The following is a 22,213-nucleotide window of genomic DNA, read 5'->3' on the forward strand; positions in this document are numbered from 1 at the left end:
TAAATGTACACACGAGTTAAAATTTATTTCAAAGAAAACATCTTTTATTATTTTATATATGTTCTAGATCAAAGTAGCAACTCTGGAACTGCACTGAAATTAACATGAAATCTAAAATAATCACAGCTTCTGATGTCTCTGAATGATATGCAACTAAATGCTACAGTGCACAGGACACAATCTGAAACATTACCCATTTATTAAAGGGAGAAAGACATGGCAGGATTAAGATTGGAAGAAAGGGAACAGTAGTGCTATATGACTCCCTGAATGCCATGTTAGTAGTTGCATGTGTCCTGTGGAATAAAGGAATTGACTTCTCTGGCCACAATGTTATTGCATGACATAAAAGCTCTCTACTTCAGATCCAAAACAAGGTCTATCCCTTGGTTCCTTCCTGCTGTTCTCAGCTGCATACTCCCTTTAAGCTTGACTTAAACCTGTTCATCTTTGGAAGATGGAGTTGTTATGGTCAGCTCTTCACCCCGTTTGTTGTATAGGGCAGTGCACCACATAAATATTAAGGTATTGGATCAGCAGCGAAGTCCCCTCTCCAGCTTGGTCCCATAATCTGCACGGAAGTGCAATATGCTCGCTCCAAAGAGAGAAATATGGCCTCAGAAATACCACTTCTGTGCAATACAAGAGACAAAGGAGGAGCTTTGTTCCAGCCACACTTGAAGCTAATTCCAGGAAGCTACAGTTCCAAGGAAAAAAGATTTCACTGAATTCTAGCAGTAACAGATGACTATAAATGAACTGCAGATAAGCTAGATGCCTCCACAGCACTCTAGCACAAAACTCGTGGAACAGAAGAGACCTGGCAAACACTTCCATTAACAGAGTCCTTCCAGAATCAAGTCAGTGTCTAACAGCAGCTGGAGAAGCCAGATTTCTTACTCCATCCACTGGGTCCATGCAATTCCTAGGCAGGGACTTGGACAAAGTGCACTGTTTTAAGGAGCTGAGAAAGAGAAGAGGGGAAAGGTCTTTGTGTTGCTCAGACCAAGGGTTTGGCTAATTAGTGCACAGAGCAACAAGCAAAGTCTTTTATGAAACCTTTCTTGGTAAAAATTGGGGAAAGGGTATGAGATTCTTCTAGATTCCCTCTCCTCCCTTCTGTCCAATTTCAACTCGCAAGCAAAGCATTTCTTAAATTCCTTATCACTGAAGTTCCTCCTACGCATTTTTAAGACTCCCAGAAGACTGTTTCAACACTAACATGGTGAAAAAAAACAAATCCAGAGCTAAAAGCAGATTTGGAATCTGAAGCAGATTCACATCAGTCAGCTCACCTCCACTGCTATTCCAAAGATGGAGATGCCTGGCTCACTCTCTGTGCAAATGCAAACCTCTTCCTATCTTGAAAGAGGTGCTACCTCCCTCCTCCTGCTACCTACCTCGCTTCTGGCTGGGACGTGCCATGCATGCTGATAGGAAATTACTGCTTGGGATTTCTCACCCCTAAGGGAAGGCTGGTTCAGCAGCACCTGGTCTTTTGAGTAACCAGCACCACAGTTTTTACAAGTAACAGGACAAGAGCCCTGCCAAAGGTTGCTGCACACACAGGTGGACAGACCTCGGTATTTCTGCAGGTAAGTGCCTACCACACGCAGGGTGTGGCCCACATTTACTGCCAGCAACCAGTCCAATACTGCCAGCAAAGGGAGCATTCCTCCTTCTGCATCGGATGGCACCTCTGAAAAGCAAGGCTGAGGGACACCGGAGCTAGTTTATGAATAAATGTGTTTTGGACCTCCAGTTCCAGGCCTTGCACTCTGGGCCTACAGCACAACTGTGACTGTGGAGATGCACTGAAAGCTAAAAGGACCTTCCTTATGTTGTATGTGAAGTCCTTCCCTGTGCTAACTCTTCTGGATACTAGAGACAAGCCCTTGTCTTGTGCAACTGGATGAAATGGTAATTTTTCTCTCCAGTGAAAGGGAAGGATTCTAATCTGTGTTTCTCACATTACAGCTGCTTTTAGAAGTAGCCAAGTGATGATTCTTGTCCTGATGAGACAAAGGAGGACAAGCCCAAGCAGTGCTAAGAGAGGAAGAAACTTCCCACTATGGATTTCACAGGAGGAAAATTCATGCAAAGAGAGATTTTTCTGCCCCTATTCATAAAGTAAGGGATAGAGAAAGAAGCCACAGAGAAGGACTTCTTTTGCCTGGGTCACTGACAGAGCATCCAGTCCTCTTCAAGATGCAGAGTCTGGCACAACAAAAGAACAGAGCCTGCACTGCAGTGACCTTCTTGGAATATACATAAGTATTGAGAGGACAGAGAGCTGCTGAAGCAGAACTTCAGTGCACATGGATGCTGAGACTTGAATTAAGAACTCAAACTTCTGTGCAGAACATTTTGTTTGTACCCTGTGTATGGAGCTGCCTGGTAAAGCAGGAGGGAGGGAAGAAGAGGCAGAGCAGATCTATTTCTGATCTTTCAGTATTGTGTGAGATGAGTAGAACTAGGAACACCAACTCAGTTGTGTTGGCTCCAAGGCTTTTCACCATATGCACAGACTGATATGTACTTCTAAAATCACAATGCTCCTCTAGAATTAAGATACTCTTTGCTGGGCCAATCTTTCACATGAGTTTCTCATGCAATCCTTGCTCATCTTCTTTGTAATGTCTACAGAGACACAAGTCTTGATCTTTCTCTGGACAGCCTGAGCTAAGAGAACAGAGGCAATAGAAGGTGGATGTTGTTAGGGACACGGAAATGTTCCTGGGCAGGCAAGTTCCAGTTGCTAATTCATGTTAGGGGGACTCTACCTGCACGTTAAAGGAAGAGGAGGGAACAGAGGTCAGACCATATGGAGTATCCCTGAGCTGCAAATCACACGAGAGGAAGAAAAGAAGTGAAATACAGAGAGATATTTGTATTCTTAAAGATGAAGACTGGGGATTTGGGACTTTGGTACCATCCTGGCTTGATCTGCTCTTTAAATCCTTGCATGTAAGGAAGGAGCAAAAATGGACTGTGACTCTTTCTGTTTAACCTTTGTTCCAAAGAAGGGCTCCTCTTAGAAGCTGTGCCAGCTGGAGCAGGTGGGTGTTTGTTGCAACAGTTGGGATCAGGATGGGTGCCAAAAGAGCCTCTTGCTGCAGCACTGAGTCCTGGGCAAAGACAACTTTGGAAATTCAGACTCTGTGGTGGTTTCCTCTGCTTCTGAGAGCAGGCTGCTGGCTCCCTAGTGGGATGTGAAAAGGTAGGAGTGTTCACAGAATGCTAAATAGGCAGAAGTGAACAATATAACTTTCACCTCAGCCCTGCAGCAAGTTGCTCTGGCTACTGCAGCTTCCTTTGAGGGGCCTTGCCTCTCCATAGCTGCCAGAGGACTGCAAAAGAGGACTTTGTTTCAGACTGACAGTGATGCAGTGGCAAATCCCCGAGCAAACAGAGTTTGTTAAAGTCCATAGGCACTTATTCTTTACAAGGAGAATGTTAAGACTTAAAGCCTTCTCTTGGCACAGTGCCACCACAGCACAGCTTCTGGTGTGCTCGTGTCACAGACTGGACAAACAGCACACTGTAGGAATGGTACAGCAGCTGATGGTGGCTCCTTGCATGGGGAAGAGCTTCATCCTCAAACACATGGAGAGGAGGAGGGTGGGCTTGCCTGATCTTCGCACACAAAGGGTGGAAAAGAAAGAACTCTGATAGCTGAACAAAACTGGGATTGCTGGGACAAGCCTTCTCCCTATACCCTGTTTCCATTATGGCTCAATTATTGATGGCAGCAATGTACCGTCACAGTCAAAAGCCTGTGGGCAGCTGTCAGGATTGCAGATGAGTATCAATAAAAGTAAGGGGCTTTTAGTGCTTTAGTTTTCTTTCATGTTGCCTAGATCAGATCACTCCAGGTCTCTCCCCATTCTTCCCCTCTTCCCTTTCCAATACATAAAATCCCTTACAGCAGATCTTTAGGCACACCTGTCCTGGCCCCTAGCTCCAGTTCTCTTTCTTGAAAGCAAGTTGCACAGCATCATTCACATCCTGCACTATGTAAGATGCCTCCAGCAGGCTGGGATCAAAGCAGAAGTCCCGATGTCCATGGAACACCGCCTCGGTCGTGCTCGGCTCTGTTTTACTGGGAACACCACTGTCATGGCGGTAGACCCCAGTGCAGACCAGAATCGAATCGCAGCTCTCCACTGAACTGTTGCAGTCCTTCCTCAGCTCCAGGGAATCCTCAGTTTGGGGACTGGCTGCCTGTGGGTTCCTCTTCCCCCCAGCCCGGACCTGGTTCTGCTGAGCTGACTTGAGGTAGTTGTTGTAGAGGTTTGCCCCACAGACGTCAGACATAGGGTTATCCCTGGATAAGGTCACAGTGTGAAACAGGAATGAGAAACTAGCCCATGCATCTCTCTCTGGCTCTGGCAGATTGGGATTAAGAAAGCACTGAAGGAGGAAGGGGTGTGAGATATTCACTAAGAACAAGAGGAGCACCCAGACTGGGCTAGTGAATCCACTTCCCAGTGTGTCCTGTTCAGGCCACATGCTTCACAAACATCTTCCAAACATGTCAGAAGCACCCACATCAGTTTCAGCCATTACTGTGCTGTGTTCCCTACGTTTCCAAAGTGTTTGGCCTAACTGGGCTAATGGTGCTACATCTGGGTCTCTTAACTTTGTCTTCAGTCACCACCCTACAAACACTCTGCATCCTACAGCAAACAGCTCTCCTAGGCTGACAGGGCCCTTCAAAATATTGGAAGTGTAGGATGCGAAAAGCTAGCAAGCCTCTGTTCCAGGACGTGAGGCTCCAGAGACACCATGGGGATTTTGGTATTAATTTTAGAAGTATCCAGACCAAAAAAAAAAAAAAACAAAACAAGCAAAGAAACCCCAAAACACTAAAGAGAAGTCAGTGTGCAACTCCCTAAGGAAAGCAGCAGGAAAAAGAGTCTCTTACCCAACTGCATAGAGGCGTCGGATGGGAGCCTTCCAGCCCTGTTTCTCTGCCTGCTGTTTGATCAAGTACTCGGCGTAGCGGTAGGTGACTGTGCTGGGTTTGCCAATCAGCGCCTCGTACTTCAGTTCCCTGCCTGTCACCTTCTTGTAGATGTCTTCCAAGCAGAGAAGGAAAGTGCCATGGCCAAACCTGCCCCAGAAAGGACATTATCAGTGTCCTCAGTCATGCCCCTGAAGTAGCAAGCACTCCTTGGTGAGGAGAACCATCTGCTGTAGCCAGGTTAACGCCTCGTTTGGATGTGGTGTCTACCCACACACGCCTCCACAGGCAGTGGTCTGGCTTTTGCTTTTTGAAAGCTTTAGGCTTTGTTTCTCATGCAGCTTTCATGTCTCTGCTGCTAATTACACCGGACAATCAAACTTTTAAAACATTCAGATGCTAAAAAAATGCAGTAGGAAAAGATCATCTGCAGGAGAGGTATATGACATAGTCTAAAACAAGCATCACACATGCTTTTCACCTGGGCATCTTGGCTTCAGCCATCCACAGGAGATCCATGTTGCAGGCAAGGACAGGCAGATGGGGGTATGGTACACCTTGTGGCTCTGCCCCAGGGTTCCCGTTGCTCAAGAGTACATCAATAATAAGTTGCAGGCTTGTCTCCCACCTCACTGGCTCACCAAACAGAATCACCCCTGGAAGATTTCAAGAGATGTTTGGAAACTCACAGCATCCAAGTATAGGACCCACTACCAAAAGCCACCCACTAACCAAACCACTCCTCTACTGAGATGCTCTGGTGAGTACAGCCACCACTGGAACACGGCTGGTGCCAGGGCTCCAGTCTGGGTATCGCTGCATCATGTGCACCACTAGATATTGGAGCATGGCAGAGAGAAAAGCTGGCTTTGCTTTTACCCAGATTGTACTTCACACTGCATGAGAGCAGCGAGGCTGCCTCCCGACTGTATCCTCTGAGTATGCTGCCCGTGGATACCGATGAGCCAACAGCACGTCATCAGCTCCCATCCCAGCTGGCCTGCTTTGCTGTTAGTTCTGCTGGCTGCTCATATGTAAACAGAGGCTACTGCTTACCTTCTATAGTGGGGAAGCCAGTGGTTGGAGGAGGCTGCCAGAAGAAAACAGAAGGCTGGGTTAGTAATGCGAAACCCAGTGCCATCTCCAAAACAAAACTAAAAATGCTTCCTTTGAACCTGCCAAAGCAGCTCCATAAAAAGGCAGGGCAAGGCTACCTGGAATCCTGAAGAAAGATTTCCCTCACCTCCCCCCTACCATCCCAGACAGGATTTCTGGGATGCAGACCTTGCACTCCTGTCTCAGAGCTGGAAGTGTCAACCAAACCGTCTTACCCCTCACTGCAAGGAATAGCAGTGGAAGACAGGCATGGCATGAGAAACGCAAGGGGAAAGTGTCACTGCCCCTCCTGCAGGAGCCAAGGCTGTGAGGAGCAGAGAGATGCTGGCTGCTCAGCATCAGTCCCAGGCCCTCACTACGGGGAGCCAGTGGCAGCCAGTTGCTCCGTGCCTTTGCAGCCTCTCTGCCCTGTCCATACAGCCCCACTGCACCAGACCATCCCTTCTACTGACGCTTCGGGAAATTACCAGTTCTTTTGGCCTCCGGCTCTGATCCACCATGTCTAACAGGGGATATGCCTTCCTCAGTGCCTCCATGGTGACCACGTGCTTGAACCCCAGGCTATTTCAGGCCATCAAGGAATGTTATGGAGACTGTTGAGGGTTTTTTTAAGTTACTTGCAAAAGCATCTGTAGGATTAAGGGATACGAGTCCTAGTAACAGATCAGTTATTTAATGTGGTAATGCATAACCTCATGGTTTTCAGTCACGTTGTGCTTCAACCTACTGATAGCCCTAAAGGTTTCAACTAAGAAAAACACTGGGGTGATTCAACAGCAATCCCTGGAACTGGGCAAAGAGCAGAGACCACCACTCCAAGCCTTGGTCAGCTCAGCTGGTGCAAGGAAAATGGGCTGTGCTGATAAAATTACACAAGCCAAGCATGAGTTACATTTGCTTGCAGAACACCCTGCCCTTGGCTCATCTATGGGTCTCAGGGAAACAAACGTTTTTGTAACAAATTAGGTTAAATTTTGAGCACAGAGTGTGCCCCTGCGTGTAGAGGCTGAGATCCCGTCAACACTGCAGGCAGTTCTCACCTCCTTGCAGACATGTCTGACGTGCTGTTCCCCCACCTCAGCCAGGTAATATGCATGTGGGATTGTCATTTAGACCACTTCCCTGTACTGGGATGCTCTAACTCTAATGATATTTCACAGAATCATAGAGTGGTTTGGGTTGGAAGGGACTTTAAAGATCAACTAGTTCCAACAACCCTGCCATGGGCAGGGACACCTTCCGCTAGACCAGGCTGCCCAAGGCCCCATCATATCTGAGTTCCTTTAATTGCTGTCAGTTGGGGGTGATCTCTAGTGGGCTTGGCCAAGAAAGAACAGGAGGAGCACAACTTCATCTCAAAAGTGAGATGGGCCCAAAGCTGATGGAGTCCTCACGGTGACATCCCACCAACTGGAACAGCAACCACAGGAAAGGTAATCAGCATGAGTTAATCAGCATGACAACCTAAAAACTGAATAAGGGCAGCCAGGAGGTGACCAAGATGGAGTTATTGCCTCCCCCTGAGCTGCTCCACGAGGATGACCAATGACCTTTCTGTCTCCCCGTGGTTCTACAAGCTGACTGAGTGCCAGGGGCAGCGGCAGGGCAGGAGCAGCAGCCTTTAGCTGGGAAGCTACAGCAGAACACGCAGAGCACCATGAGGCACACGGAGCAAAGGATACTTGTGGGCAATCTCCTCCACGGGCCCCTGCCCGGCCACCAGCATGCACTTCTGGTGGAACTGGCTGAAGAGCTGCAGGGGGCTGTGGGACAGAATCACCTGCTCCGGAGACACCTGCGGGAGGGCGGAGAGGATGGCTGGGAACCGCAGGTAAGATTTCGCCCCCCTCCTCCCTGCGGTCGGGTCGCATCGCTGCCACCCGCCCCTCTCCGAGGCAAAGCCAAGCACTCGGAGTGATTCCCTCCCGGGGCACTCGCGCGGGATGTGCTCCCTCCTCCCTGCGCTCCGCTCCAACGCCGGGAGCGCTCCCACAGCCCCGTCACCTTTACCTGCATCTCCAGCGCCCGGGACAGCTCGTGGGCCTTGTCCGAGCGCAGGCAGTTCCCGGCGTTGGTCAGGAAGACGACGGGCACCCGGAGCCTCCCGCTGCCGTCCGCCAGCCTCTGGAAGGCGCGCCGGGCGGCGGGCACGGGCTGGCTGCCCCGCACCAGCACCCCGTCCACGTCGAACAGGAACCCGAAGGCCGGCGGCTGCAAGGCGAGCGGAGCGGACGGTCACACCGGGGAGCCCCTCCCTGCGCCGTCCCCCTCCCCGGCCCCTCGCCCCCGGCGCCGCTCACCCACCCGGGCGGCGGCGCAGACCCCGCGGGCGGGCGGCCCCGCGGCGCGGAGCAGCGCCCGGCCGGCCCGCAGGCACCCGCGCAGCGCCATCCCGCCCGCTGCGACCTCGGGGCACTGCCCGGACTACAGCTCCCAGAGAGACCCGGGGCCCGGAGGGGAGGGACCGGGGCGGAGGGAGGGCGGGCGCGGCGGAGGATGCTGCGTCCTGCCCGCACCGTGGTCCAGGGGAAGGGGGCTGCCGCCGGCGGGGCGAAGGAGGGTTGTGGGTTTGGGGGAGAGAAGTGGGGGAGGGAAGCACTGAGGCTGGCGGGGCGCGACCCTGGAGAGGAAAAGGGGGTGAGGGGGATACAAGCAGCCCAGCCATGGGAGAGGCAAAATATCTACAGAGGAAAGGTTTGGGAGCAAAAGGCTTAGACCCCTACAGAGCAATCACACCGGGTTTATCTCAGCCCTTCACAAAATCAAAGAACAGGAGTCCCTCGGTCTGTGAGCGAAATCGCTCCAGTGCTGTGCAGCCCGGTCCTCGTGGCTGCACAGGCATCTCCTCGGGAATAGTCTGGTTTCAGTCTAAGGTGGTTACAGCTTACCCTGCCGGCAGTGTGCTTGCCAAGGGGCTGCACTGTAACTTGTTACCTCTGCCAGCTGACCAGGGGAGTGATTGTCCCCCTGTACTCAGCACTGGTGAGGCCACACCTCAAGTGCTGTGTCCAGTTCTGGGTCCCTCAAAATCAGGAAAGACATTGATGTGCTGGAGTGTGTCCAGAGAAGGGCAACAAAGCTGCTGAAGGGTCTAGAGGAAAAGTCCTATGAGGAGCACCTGAGGGAGCTGGGGAAGGTTTAGCCTGGAGAAGAGGAGGCTCAGGGGAGACCTTATTGCTCTCTACAACTGCCTGAAAGGAGGTTGTAGCGAGGTAGGGTCAACCTCTTCTCCCAGGTGATGGGACAAGAGGACATAGCCTCAAGCTGTGCTAAGGGGAAACAGATTGGGCATCAGGGAGAATTTCTTCACTGAAAAGGTGGTCAGGCATTGGAATGGACTGCTCAGGGAGGTAGTGGAATCACCCTCCCTGGAGGTGTTCAAGATGTGACTGGACGTGGCACTTAGTGCTGTGGTCTAGTTGACACGGTCAAAGGTTGGACTTTGTCTTGGAGGTGCGATTCTGTGAGTTGCTGCCCTGCCTTTGGCTCTTTTCTATGTAAGGCCAAGTCTTGTGGTCCTCTTCCCACAGATCATAAAGTTTTCTAAAACTCTGGTCATCTTGTATGCTCTCCGATGGACTGCCTCCCTCTTTCCTGTGCCATGGGAAAGAAGCCCTGACACTGACTTCAGCTGAGGCCCTTACAGACCCGGGGAAAGTGAAAGGTTCACTTCACAGTCATGGAGATGAAACAATGTTTGTTTGCTTTCTGGCTGGGCTCAAGGTCTCCTGACTCGCTCGATAGGGCAGGTTTAACATGTATGACTTTAGGCATCAATTACCCAAACAATGTAATTGTTTGTTTTTACGCTTCCATTGCCGTGAACACCAACCTTAATTTGTTTTTGACCCATTTTAACACCCAGAGACCTTTCTGCAGAGCTATTAAAGCACTGGCAACTCAGCATTATACATTTGTACAGATGGTTATTCCTCCTTAAGTGCCTTTGCCTTAACTGAATTACCTACCATTTATTTTATGTAATTTCCTCAACTTGCCAGGATGACTTTAATTTCTCGCAAGTGTTTGCAGCTTCTCCTGCTCTGGCAAAATTTATGCTGGCCTTGGAGATGTTACTGAAAGTATTAAGTTCCCTGCAGAACTGGGCTTCAAACCTTCTTCCACTAGCAGGAGGCAGGCAGCTACAGCTAGTCTGAAGTGTGCCTTCTCAACTATGTAGAAACCAGAGACCCCCAACTCGCACCTCCCTTGGCTACCCATGAAAAATAAAGTCAGAGAGAGGGGCAAAGACTTTCTGAAATTTATGACAAACACAAGATCCTTGTCTCGAGCGTTTCTCAGCTATCCACCAAGGCAGCCACTCCCGTCAGAATGAAAATGTGATTGATTTGCTGTTTAGAGTATTGGCTAATGTGAGTTTATGGCCTTTTAACGATACAACCACTTGCAAGTTAGATGGGTTGTTTTGGTTCCTGGTCTCAGTGCCTCTGAGACCGAATTGCATTGCAGGGGTCTGTCCGTCCCTTCTTTGTAAGCGTAAGGATACTTTTAGTCCTTTTTTTCCCCATCCCGAGACTTGCGAAACAGCCGCGAGAGACATCCAGCCAGTTCCCTACCGCAGAGAGGATGTCATTGCAAAAGAAAAAAAAAAAAAACAAAACGGTTTAGTCTATTTAAACATCCTGAAGTTCAGGGGTTTTGGGGGCGTGGGTTTTATCCTCCCCACTCCGTGCGGGTTTTTATCCCGCTGTGCCGGCTCTTCCCGCGGATCCCTGCGGGAGGCGCTCCTGCTCCACGGCGCGGGCGGGCCCGCAGCGCTCACCTGCGGGAATCCCCCGCATCCCGCCAAGGCTCGGGGGGCTCCTGGCAGGGTGAGGGGTACGGCTGGGGGATGTGGGGTCAGGCTGGGGGCCGAGGGTGTTGTTTTGATCCCAAGTGAACTCTGGGGGTACCCGCCGTCGAGGAGGTGCCCCCGAGGTGTGCGTGTGTGCGCCCCGGCGGGCTGGCAGGGCTGCCGTGTTTATTTTTCCAAGGAAGGCCGCCCAACAGGCTGAAGTGCTTATTTTTAAACCAACCCGGAGGGAGTTTGCCAGCGGTCGGGCACAGGCTGAGCCTGGCAGGGACCGACAGCGGCACGGCTGCCAAGCACCGCGCTCTGCCTCGGCTGCTGAGCCCCTCCCGGCACCGCGGGCAGACTTTAGCCCATCGTCCCTGTGCTAAATGCCCGGCTGTGTAATTTTCCCTTCACGAGTTGAGACTTTTCTCCGTGATTCTACTAGGAGCTCCCCATTTTGCGTGCTGTATGCATGGATGGACCTCGTGATTTCTTCTGCGGGCACATCTGGCAACAGACACCCCTAGGGATCGCCTGTCTGCCCTTCTCACACCAGCCCACAGGAGACTCCCTCTTCTTCCCCTGTCTACACCGTGCTTAGATGTTTATCCCACCCCCTTTCGTAGCTGACTGTGAAGACAAGCAAAACAGGCAGTTGCCCACAGCCTTCTCCCGTGGGTCCCTGTGTAAACTCTGTAGCTCTGTTTTCTCTGGACTCACAGCCCTGTCATCACCCCCCTCTTCCTGACCTTCTAACATCCCCCTCGAAAGTAGATGCACCTTCCATCTCTTTTCTTACCGCAGAGGCTCTAATGGCCTGAACCGACCCTCCCCCCACGGTTTATCTCTTCTCTTTCCCTGCTGCAGCCTGCTCATGAAATGATGGACAAGCTAAAGGTTGAGAAAATACAGTAAAATGCCTTTCTTATCCTGTAATGACCAAGGGGGGAGGACACAGCCTGATAAAAATGACAAGCCAGAAGAATTGAGAGCCAGACCCTTCACCTGCCTGTCCCTCAGTGCACAGAAAACACTTGATAGTCCTGCTGTGATTGCAACTGCTGCAAGCCCGGGAAGAAAGGAATTAAGTACTGAGCCAATTAGAACTGTAAGTTTCTGTCCAAAGAGATGTCTTTCTGCTACCTGTGAAGAGGCTAATTCAGAGATTAATATAGAAAGAAAACCTGAAGCAGGCTGAGCATTGGAAGCTGGTGGAAAATGCATCTGTAGCCCTGTGTTTTATGGCCAGAGGGCTTTGCTTAGCATGTGGAATCTGTGTAGTCCCACTGCAGTGATGGAGGCTCACATGACATACAGACCCAGCTGCTCGCTTGGGCCTATCTCCATTTTCAACCACTCACTTTATTCCTCTGTTTTTATTGGCATGATTTTTGACAGCAACCACTAGTGCTGGATCAGCCATTTCCTGGCAGTGATTGACCAGGAGGCAAACATTTCATTCTCTAAATTGCCCCAAAGGCAGTCTAAGATGCTCTGCAGCAAACACTGCTAGACCTGTGTGCTGCAAACAAAGCTCCATCCACCTCCCATTTAAACAAATTGAACCTGAAGAGGCCACAGGGAGAGACAAATGGGGGAGATAACAGGCATAAGGCTTGATGTAGTCTTATGGCTGCTTGAAGTAACCCTCACAGAAACTCCCATGGATTTTCTACTCTCCTTCCTTGCTCCTGAGTCTGGATGGATACTGAGGGGGGGCTCTTTTTGCCTCTTTATTTCTGCCCTACTCAGCCTCCCATCACCCTTGTGTCTGTCTCCACCTCTTTCATCCCAGCTATTGAAGTTCTCTGGCTACTCCTTTCTTCCCATGCCCAGCATTTGGGGAAAAGAGCCTCAGGTTGTTGTACCATGTAGTTACCTGGTGCTCTACAAGGCACTTGCCAGATTCAAAAAGAATAGGGTGATCACATAGCATTTACTCTTTTCCCTGTTTTCCTCCATTAAAACCCTGCTAAAAGGAGGGTAAATGACCTTCAGTAGTTCCTCTTCTTTCCCATGCTGTAACCACCACATAGATGGTACAAAACTGTCATGGGAGGAGGGGTAGCACAAGGAAATCGTGTCTGTCAGGTGGTCTCTGTATGAAGACACAGCCCTGAGCTGGATGCAGCTGTGAAGACATTTCAGACTCCCTGATAACTCTATGCCAGGCTGAATTATGTGAAAAATCCCCCTCCACTGCACATTCCAGTTTAAAACCTCACATCAAATCCAGGTATCCCCTGTTCTTTTTAATGGAGGAAAGAAAAAAAAAAGGAAGGAAAAATAACCCCCACATTTTAAATGAGTTTAAAAATTTAATTATAGACTGTGTTCTGAAAGCAACAGGCAAGAAAGCATTATATGTGATGTGTTTGCCAACAAATGTGAGTAGGGAGCCAAGGTACTGCGGGTATGGGAATAGACTGGCAGCAAAACCCTTGAAAGAGGGCCCTGCAGCCAAATTTACCCAAAGTTTTGAGGCCGAATAGATGGATCTTTTATAACTGCTGTGGTCCAGCCTAAATCCCTCCTTTTTTGCACGCCTGGAGTTAGAGAGGTGAGGATGCAATTTGGGTTTCTCAGTTTGCACCGTTCTCAGAACTAAGGCCACTCCAAGGAAGTGCTGATCCCCAGCAGCAAAGCAGGCGGGCCCTCCTTCTCTCACACTTGCCGAGGCCCCGTATATGGTTGAAGCCCATCTGCTGCCAGAGGACTCTTGGGAAGCCCCAGTAACCACACATGGCAATGCCCTGTTCAAGGAGGGATCCAAGGAAGGCCACACCACTGGAGTCAGGCCCCTCTGTGTGGTTCAGGTTCACATTTAAACATACATATATGACCAGGACAGAAAAGCTTCTTCTCTCTGCCCAAAGCTAAGATGGATCCCTTCAGCACAAGTGCAGTCACTAGGCTAGTCACAAATGCAGACATAGTCCTGTAGAGTTGTTACACCTTTCTGAGGGCTTCATCTGAAAGTCATCTCAGACCTGTACAATCCTGTGATTTCTGTAGAAACCTGTTTCTGCTGTAATCCTGAACAGCATCACTCACTGGTGGCTCCAGATACTTGGCTGCAAAGTAGGTAAATGGCCAAGTGCACAACAGGCTTTTCTTAGGAAGGCAGGAACAAACTGGACACAACAGGTAAACTGATTCCAGCAGGCATTAGGCAAATTAGGATCTATCCCTGCAACTATTGCAGGTAATAAGGAGGGAGGAGAACCAAAGAGTAGTTTGAGCCCTCAAGGCATCATGTGCAGGAAGAGCTGAAAGCTTTCTACTGTAATAGTAAAGGAAGGGAGGTAGGTCAACCTGTGTTGAGGAACTCACCTCCTCACACAATGGCTTTGTAATGATTAGCTTCACCTTGGCAGCAAAGAGGCTTATTTAAGGGAGAATCAACTTGTGGGAAATAAGGATCTTTGTCCATCCACATATAGCAATGCTGAAAGATCAGGTTGCTCAGAGGCTTTGGGTCATTGGTTAGCAGCCATTGCACTTGCTTGCAGCAGTTCTCCTCAGCAGCATTACAAATAAGGCATTTCCCAAGTCAGCATTTATAGCCTGGCCATGACCAAAGCCTACCTTGGGGACTTTAGGCTGAGCTCTGTATGCAACACCCATGGAGGAGGAGGGAAAGTGGCTCTACTCTGGCTCCTCCGGTATAAATAACTCCTACCAGGACCAAAGCTGCATCAAGGCCCAGGAAAGGTCAGCCTGCCAAAAAGCATCTGCTGGTGCTCTGAGGGAGGTTGTGGGGGAATGTGGGCAGAGAAAGCTGGACTAGAGGCAGCTGTGGCTGAAAAGGGCTGGGGATGTGAGGCACTTAATTCCCCCCCACCCCCCAGCCTCCCCGTTATCAAGGGGTGTGACTGAGTTCTCACTTTTTGCTTTCCTTGGTTTGTGTTGCTGGCTTCTGCAGTGCACACACCTGTGGTTTGTCGTGTTTGTTGTTTTTTTTTCTGTGGTGGGGGTTTGTAGTGTGTTTGTTGTTTTGGGGTTTTTTTCCTCTGAGATAACTAGAGATGAAGCTGCAGCCTGCGAAATGTGGGCAATTTAACACGGGATGCAGGGGCTGTGCAGCTTGATCCACTTCTATACTAAGTGTATTTGCCTCCTGCTAAGGTGTTTCAACCAAGGTCAGTGGAAATAAGCACTATGGCCAGGCAGCTTGAGACAATTAGCAGAAAGCCCAAAGAGAGCCAATTTGCCCAAGCTGGTCAGATCAGGAAACAACAGTCCTTGCAAGTCTGTGGCTCAAAGGAGGGACATGTCTTTCAGCAGGAATTTTTGTCAATTCTCTCTTGGCTGATGCAAACCAGCATAATTGTACTGAAGTCAAAGAGAAACGCTGTTTGATCCTGGCTGCATGTTTGAGGTATCTGTGCTGAATGATTTTGCTACATTTATTTAGGATCCTGATTAGGATTTCTTTTTTTTTTTTTAAATCTCTCTGCAACTAGTTCTCCTCCTGTTATTTTTAGTAATGCTAAGAAAGGGAATTCCCTTGTCCAAAGACTATTTATTGTGTAGTTGTTTTTTGCCAAAGAGATGGAAGTCACAGGGGTCCAAACGAGCACTGCGGATATACACAGTGTGAGAGCAGTTCTCCACCAAGGTGAAAATCTGCCTGACAGGCTGGATAATGATACATTTGCGCACAAAGGCTGGTAGTGGAACCCCCTAAAATCACAAGGTGTTTCCCATAAATGCAAAGACCTGTGTTAACATGGCCTTGTGTGGAGGGACAGTTTTAATTAAGCTGGATCTGGGAAGCCAGGATGTTTTTTCCTCAGATGAAACGTGTTTTGCCTTCCTTTTGACCAGAGGACAGGAAAAGATTTTGCAGTAAAAAAAGCTTTTGGCAACTCAGACACCTCTTTTTGGCATTATGATCACTGTGCAACCAGGCTTAAATGTTCTGGGAGCAAGTTCCATCAGCTTGTTTCCAGCCATGGTAGAGCCTGAAATAGCAAACATCAGACCTATGACTGGTTCTTCGACCTAGCAGTGCTATTTTGGCAGCAGGCCCAGGGTTAAACGTAACAAGAGTCATTTTCAGTCCTTGCTCTCCTGAAGGTCAGTGGCCCAAATGGTTGGATGTTTGTCTTAGCTGTTTCCGGACAAGGTCTGCATTTTGTAACGATAAGGCAAAATTCAGAGATCCTCACGTTGGCAATCTCCTGCTAACCCTAATTGGAAAGCATATTTTTCCTGAATAAGGATGTCAGGATTTGGTCATTGGCAATTTTTAACTGTTTTGACTGTTTTGAGTGGGGTGGTCTTTTGTGGTTGCTACAAAGGCTCAGTGCTCCCTTTTACATCCAGTCCATGACTTTCACAGAACAGCTCACCTCATTCTCAGTATTAAGCCCATTAAGCCTGGCTTACCAGAGTCGCTCACTGCCAGGTAAGACCTCGAGGTTCATTCATCTGCTCAGGTCACATGGAAGAAAGAGTCTCCCTCCTAGCAATCACTCTGGCTTGCCAAATGCCTTCTGAGATGAGTCTTGTCCTCTCTAAAGCTCCCTTAAAAAGCTATCAGAGAGGTCAGCCACAAATTGGTCCCATTTTTTCTGCCAGACCTCTTTGGCCTTGGCTTTCTCATCCGGTAGCATGGCACTGTATCTGTGAGGAGGAGAAAAGTCAGTGTCAGGCAGGAGACAAGGGGGCAGCTATTTCAAGATCAGCACCAAAATGAAAAGGCAGGAAACAGCAGCATGTTAACCCTTGCAGGACGTGCCTGCGCTGCTCAGAGTGACACAGTGTAAAGAGCCTGGAGCTCCTGCCAGCTGGGCTCACGCTGGGACAAGACACATCACAGCCACATCAGCAGCTACTGAGTCCTGCACCATGAGGACAAACAGCTCAGTCTGCATCAGCTGGAGACTCGTTGGGCAGCAACCGCTGACTAGTACAGAAGAGACAGCACTGCTGCTGCTTTCTGATGTGCCCTGGGCTTGGTCCAAATTGGTAGGAAATCAGAGTATTTGTTGTCTCCCTGGCCATGCAGGGACTTGGGATTGCCTTGAGGATTGGCACAGGATTTGGCAAACAGGCAAGAGCTGAGGAATGTGCACAAAGACCCTGGGCATCATATCCAAACTATTCTGGGACATTCAGAGCTGCCCAGATAAATAGAAAAAGTTGTTAAACACACTCAAACTAAATTCTGGTAGGTTGTTTTCCTGTGTTTCCCAGGTGAGCCATGGCAAACACTGCAGCAAGTCAAATTTTGGCAGAAATAGACAAGTGATACAGAGACATAAGATTTCTCCCATACCCAGAACCAGGTGCTGCAGGCAAGTTCACAAATGATGGAAAAGGAAGATTAAACTGAGACACAGAGTTACAGAAAGGGAGAGCACAGGCAGAGGAGCCTCTGGGGTCCCTGTGTCCTGCCTTTAGAGAAGACACATAGCAGAGATTTTGGATTCATGGAAGCCCAGTTCACGTGGCAGAGGAGACTCTGGGGCCAAAACCCAAATACAGTGGGTTTCTGGGGAGCAAGCTGATAGTCTCCTTATGATTACTATGGCTAGATGAGAGAGGTGAGGAACTTACTTTATGGAGTTGAGTGCAAGTTGTTTTAAGGTCCTCAGGTCGGCATTCATCCCTCCGATGGCCATGAACACCTCGTAGAAGTCATAGGAGACTCCCTTTGCTCCAAAGATAGGGGGATCATCAGGGCTGATCACAATGGGGTGCCCCTCAGCCATGAGGTCAGCTGCGGGGTGACTCCGCAGGTCAGCTACCAGCAGCAGGACCTCGGTGGGAAGGGTGGAGATGACACCGCGTCAGGTTGTTGCTGTAGCCGTGTTCGGATACCTGCCACAGCTGCCTGTGCCAGCAGGGAGTCACCCGGGAGGGACAGCCTCCAGAGGGCTGTTCAGAGTGCGTTCTTCTCTGAACTGCTGTGGGAGGGACCAACTTGTCTCCTCAAGGAGATGAGTTGCTTAAATGAATTGCCTAAGTCAAGGCCGGTGGGGTGAATAACTTCTGCTTATGTATAACGATTTGACTGCGAGCATTTCAGGAACAGTCTTTCGGTTACATGCTTGCCATGATGCTTAGCTCAGGGCATCTGGAGCTGGTATCAGTGTTCTCTCCCTTAAGGCTCACACCAGTACATCTCTACCCCAAAGCATCCTTTCTGCTGCACCCAGGGGACAATGGGCACCACGTTAATGTGCTGCAGAAGAGTTCCCACTGCTTATGAATTCTACAAAACCAAGAGACTTCCAGTTACAATCCCTGCTTCTCAGCCTCTGGCCCTCCTGGCTTTGAAGTATTTTCCATTATATCTCTTTAGATACCTCCCTGGCTCTAAGCACCATCTCCACTAGGGAGGACTGCCTACCCAAGTTCCTCTGGGTAGGAATATAAATGATTTTTTTTGCTGACTGGTATTACGAGCCTTATATATATTCACAGTGTGTGCCTATGTAGCAAACTGCAGTGTAATGTGGCGCAAGGAAAACAATCAGCCTGTGTGCATCAAAACTAGTAGCCCCCCAGCTCCCTGCTGCTCCCCACTGCTATGGTGAACCCCATTCCAGTGTCCCAGCCCCAAGAACTAAGCTTTTAACAACATACCTGGTTGGAGATGGGGCAGACTTCTACAGGAATATCCCTCTTCAGAGACAAATTTTTGGCTACTGGGTGTTTAATGAGAGCGAGTCCGTGGCCAATCCTGCTGGTGTTCAGGAGCAGTGCATCCAGCACGTTATTGTCTACAGAGGTGCCCTGCCAATCTGAGCAGAGACAGGCAAGAGTCACTGCAGTGCTGTGAGGAAGTATGTCTTCTCAAACTGCTGGATGATTTTGTTAATAGATGCCCCAGTTGCAAGGTAAGAGGGTTCCACTTGCATTTTCAGTGAAACAGGGATTTAATTCTGCCCCAGGATATTGCTCAGCACAGAGATATCCACTCATTTCACCTGGCTTTAGATCTCCACAGTGCTGCTCTTACAGCTAAGCTAATCATGCTGGTCTCCATTCATTGTCAATGGAGAGAAGCAATAATTTGTGGGGAGTAGCCTGTGCAATAGGGTGAGATGTAACTGTGCCTCAGAAGAGCTTGTTACTGCCCGTGGCTACAAAAGGAGCCCAGGGAAACTAGTTCAGAAGTAGACCCCTTCTCTGTAGATGTCAACAAGCAATACACATAATGCACAAGTTAGACACAACTGCCATGCATGGTTAGGATAAATCCCACCCATACTGACTGAATGATATATGGCCAACAATAATACATTGCCCCAGTAATGAAATGAAGGGTACATTGGTTACTTTGATGAGCGTATTCAGTTAAGACTCAAGACTGGCTCAGACATTTCTTCACCTTAAAATGTAAAATAATGGCTCAGGAATTCTGCTACCACTATGAATGGGAGGTGAGTGCTGCTCCAAGAAGGAAATGGCTACCAGCAATAACTCTTACAGCATGACTCCATGTCAAAGACACTGAGCAACATGACACCTGCAGTCAAAAGCAGGGAGTAGGTAAGGGAGTATTCCTGTAGGAATGCTACAGCAACAGGCTGATATGGGGAGAAGGATAAGGAAAACTGATTATGTACACATGTATACACACACATCATCTTAACACATCCAGGCTTGCTTCTTCTGTGCTTTGCAAGACTTCAGTCTTGCCTCTGCAAGCAATAACAGGCCTTGAGCCCTCATGCTTACCAGTCTCGCCAGCATGGAAAAAGTACGGCAAGCTGACCCCCATGGAATATGGGATGGTCAGGGCATCCTTCAGGTCCCATAAAGAATGACCTTCATCCTCATCACCAACCTAGAGGAAAAAAGAAAGGTATTTTTGAACACACTTGGGAAGATGGTGGGAATAACAGCTATATATCACTGAGGCACCAGCTGTACAGAAATGGCAGTGCTGTGGGGTGGGGAGCTGATTCTTTCAGGGGATTTTGCCAATTACCCGAAACAAAATCCTTAGCTGGAGGATTTGAAACCCATTAACACTGATTTCAGTACAGCAGCAGAGGTTCTGCCTCTGGTATACAACATATGCCATATTATATATGTAGTTATATCACTAGGGGTTAATGTGAAGCCACAGAAGAAATACGGTTACCAGGTCGAAGCCTGCCAAGGTGTCTGGGAATTGGGCTCTGAGCGCCATGGCAGTGACGATGGCTTCTTTAATCTGGGAAACGTTCAGCATCCTAAAGAGCAAGAGAGAGAAAGCAGTGCAGAGGCTCACTCCCATGGGCCCGCCTTCTTTGGGTTTGACTTGTGAAATGGGGCCCCCAGGGGTATTTCCAGAATGCAAGTTGCTCCCGAATCTGACAACCAGCTTCAGGTCTCCAGAGTAACAGCAGCAGAAAATTGATATTATGAAAGGAAGCCCCTGAATGACCAGGAAATGCCTGGCTAGACCCTGCTGTCACTTGAGTTGAGGCATGCCTGTCTGATTCACTGGCTTTCACATCCACCAAGCAGGGAACACAACAGCGTGGAGAGAAAATGTTTGATTTTTTTTTTCCCTCTCGACTGTTTTGTTGGAAGGTGAGACAGTGACTGCATTTCAAGGGAGTTTTAAATTTGGGTTTGTTCCAGCCCTATCAGACTTTAACATCTCGGCTCGTTTTGCAGACACACTGTGTCCATATCCAACCTGTCCAAAGACAAGCCAGCTCTGAGCTGGAAACAGCACTGTGCCGAACCAGAGCGAGTAAATGCTGCTGAGAGGTCTGCTCTGTTTGCTCAGGATCACCTCACATGACTTCATGGCATCTGGCTGACTTGGAGAACAGCCTCGTGCCCGCCTGCGAGCAGCAGCACGAACATACCGTACAAAGGCTGCCGGGAGAGCAGCGTCTGCAGGGTCCCACGGGGGCCTTTGCAGCACCAAGTGCCCATACTCGGGCACTGCTGTCACTGCTTCTGTTCCTGCAGAGACCGGGAGTGTGTCCAGGCTCGGGAAGGGAGCACACACAGCTTGGACACGCACACAGGCAGCCCTTCCCTTGCTTGTTCCCGCACCCAGGGCTCACAGACTCCCGTCCTCTGGCGCACACCACGAGCTAACCCTGCTCACTTCGCACGTACACAGACTTATATAGATGATTTCTCACCCTCAGCCTTTTGCACATGCCAGGGAATGCCTCGGGAGTCAACACCCCGGGTCTGACAACGCACGTGGACATTGCTAACCAACTGTGACACTTCAGCACTGCTTCTCCTGGCCTGGCCCCCTCCCTCCCAGCACAGCCAGCCACGCAGGGCCGCTCTTAGCCCTGCACAGCCTCTGTCTACCTGTGCGCTGTAAATATAATCTTGGCTCCAACGAAGTCAGGGTGCTCCTTCACAAACTGCCTGGTCACTTCCCGATAGGTTGCCACGGACCATGATTTATTGTGCTGGGTGCCATCCAGTTCATACACCTGCAGGATGAAAAGCACATCACAAGCAGTAGTTAGAAGAGGTGTTTTACTGGAAAGTGGGAGAAATGAACTGAAGAAAACCTTGGAAGAAACAATGTGTTACGGTCCTGGGAACAGGGCAGGAAAAAAAAATCCCAGCTAAATCTGTGCAGAATATTTTCTTCTTGAAGCCTTTACCAGCTGGCAAGAACCAAGGAATGGTTTTCCTCCCTCCTGTGTGATACAAGAAACAAGTTTCTCCGTGTTCAGACACAGCAAGCAAGTGCCCTTGAGTACCCAGAGGAGACCGTGACCTCTTACTCACGTCTGTATCAAATGCTGGAGTGTTTTGTCCAGCCGTCTGGCGGCTCACACACTCTGTGCCTTGCAGTGGCAGTCTGTCAGCCAAGGCAGCCCCAAGGCACGCGAGGGCCGAGTTCCATAAGCTACCAGCTGGGCTGGGCTTCTGCTCCCCTTTGCCAGAGGTTTGCTCCATGACCTTGAGAGGGTCGTTTAGTCTTCCCATGCCTTCTCAGTTCTCTGGCTGCGAACTAGGAAGAATAATTCTTTTGGCATACTCTGTTTAATCAACTTACTCTGGGGATTCCTCACTACCAAGGCTGTACTCAGGGCTTTTGCCCTGATTTCATCGGGGGTGTAGGCACTGAATGCCCCCAGTGATACAAAAGCCCTGCCTGGAGTTGCTCACTCAACAGTGGCTGAGTCCCTCAGTTTTCTTCTCACCATTCTTTTCTCTTTCATCCTTTTCCTCCACCCCTCAGCTGCTCCTCTGCACCGTTTTATTTCTGCCCGGTGCTGCCCCTTGCAGTGATGAGCCTCACTAAGCCCCCGCACCGTGCTGACCCCCTTGCAGGCACCAGCAGCTGTGGGGCAGCTGCAGATGCCCAGAGGGAACTCTTCCCCAGCTGCAGCCCATGG

General features: G+C 49.6%; 2 protein-coding genes and 1 long non-coding RNA gene across 8 annotated transcripts in view; 1 reads left to right on the plus strand and 2 right to left on the minus strand.

Moving 5' to 3' along the window:
* HDHD5 (haloacid dehalogenase like hydrolase domain containing 5) lies at positions 1-8,473 on the minus strand. Its single transcript, XM_027679617.1, has 8 exons — positions 8,387-8,473; positions 8,093-8,305; positions 7,765-7,877; positions 6,550-6,643; positions 6,023-6,056; positions 5,448-5,622; positions 4,928-5,116; positions 1-4,327 (listed from the first exon to the last, which is right to left on the minus strand). The coding sequence occupies exons 1-8, from the start codon at positions 8,471-8,473 to the stop codon at positions 3,958-3,960; spliced, it is 1,275 nt and encodes a 424-aa protein (XP_027535418.1). The 3' UTR covers positions 1-3,957.
* A 223-nt stretch (positions 8,474-8,696) lies between these two features.
* Positions 8,697-22,213, minus strand: part of ADA2 (adenosine deaminase 2) — a 55,882-nt gene continuing 42,365 nt past the window's right edge. For 4 of the 5 annotated variants that reach the window (XM_027680749.1, XM_027680746.1, XM_027680748.1 and 1 more), the window contains 6 exons: positions 21,168-21,295; positions 19,984-20,074; positions 19,575-19,683; positions 18,477-18,634; positions 17,445-17,647; positions 13,186-16,508 (listed from right to left, as the gene is read on the minus strand). In XM_027680749.1, the coding sequence (XP_027536550.1) occupies positions 16,400-16,508; positions 17,445-17,647; positions 18,477-18,634; positions 19,575-19,683; positions 19,984-20,074; positions 21,168-21,295 (798 nt within the window). In that variant the 3' untranslated portion in view covers positions 13,186-16,399. Of the gene's footprint in view, positions 10,656-13,185; positions 16,509-17,444; positions 17,648-18,476; positions 18,635-19,574; positions 19,684-19,983; positions 20,075-21,167; positions 21,296-22,213 lie in introns of those variants that run through there. The other variant, XR_003533757.1, reaches the window with a different exon arrangement.
* The window catches only part of LOC113966263, a 29,274-nt gene continuing 21,558 nt past the window's right edge, over positions 14,498-22,213 (plus strand). For both annotated transcript variants that reach the window (XR_003533758.1, XR_003533759.1), the window contains exon 1: positions 14,498-14,591. This is a non-coding gene — a long non-coding RNA (uncharacterized LOC113966263). The remainder of the gene's footprint in view (positions 14,592-22,213) is intronic.

The sequence above is a fragment of the Neopelma chrysocephalum genome, unplaced genomic scaffold (assembly GCF_003984885.1).
Source record: "Neopelma chrysocephalum unplaced genomic scaffold, ASM398488v2 Primary Assembly neopelma1_59, whole genome shotgun sequence".
Taxonomy (NCBI): Eukaryota; Metazoa; Chordata; class Aves; order Passeriformes; family Pipridae; genus Neopelma; species Neopelma chrysocephalum.

Bases quoted from the DNA above. Each gene is read 5' to 3' on its own strand.
- HDHD5 (XM_027679617.1), bottom strand. From the start codon at position 8,473: ATGGCGCTGCGCGGGTGCCTGCGGGCCGGCCGGGCGCTGCTCCGCGCC. The intron at 7,878-8,092 runs GTAAAGGTGACG...GCCCTCCCGCAG, and splicing joins CCCGGGCGCTGGAGATGCAG to GTGTCTCCGGAGCAGGTGAT. The intron at 4,328-4,927 runs GTAAGAGACTCT...GACCTTATCCAG, and splicing joins CGACGCCTCTATGCAGTTGG to GGATAACCCTATGTCTGACG.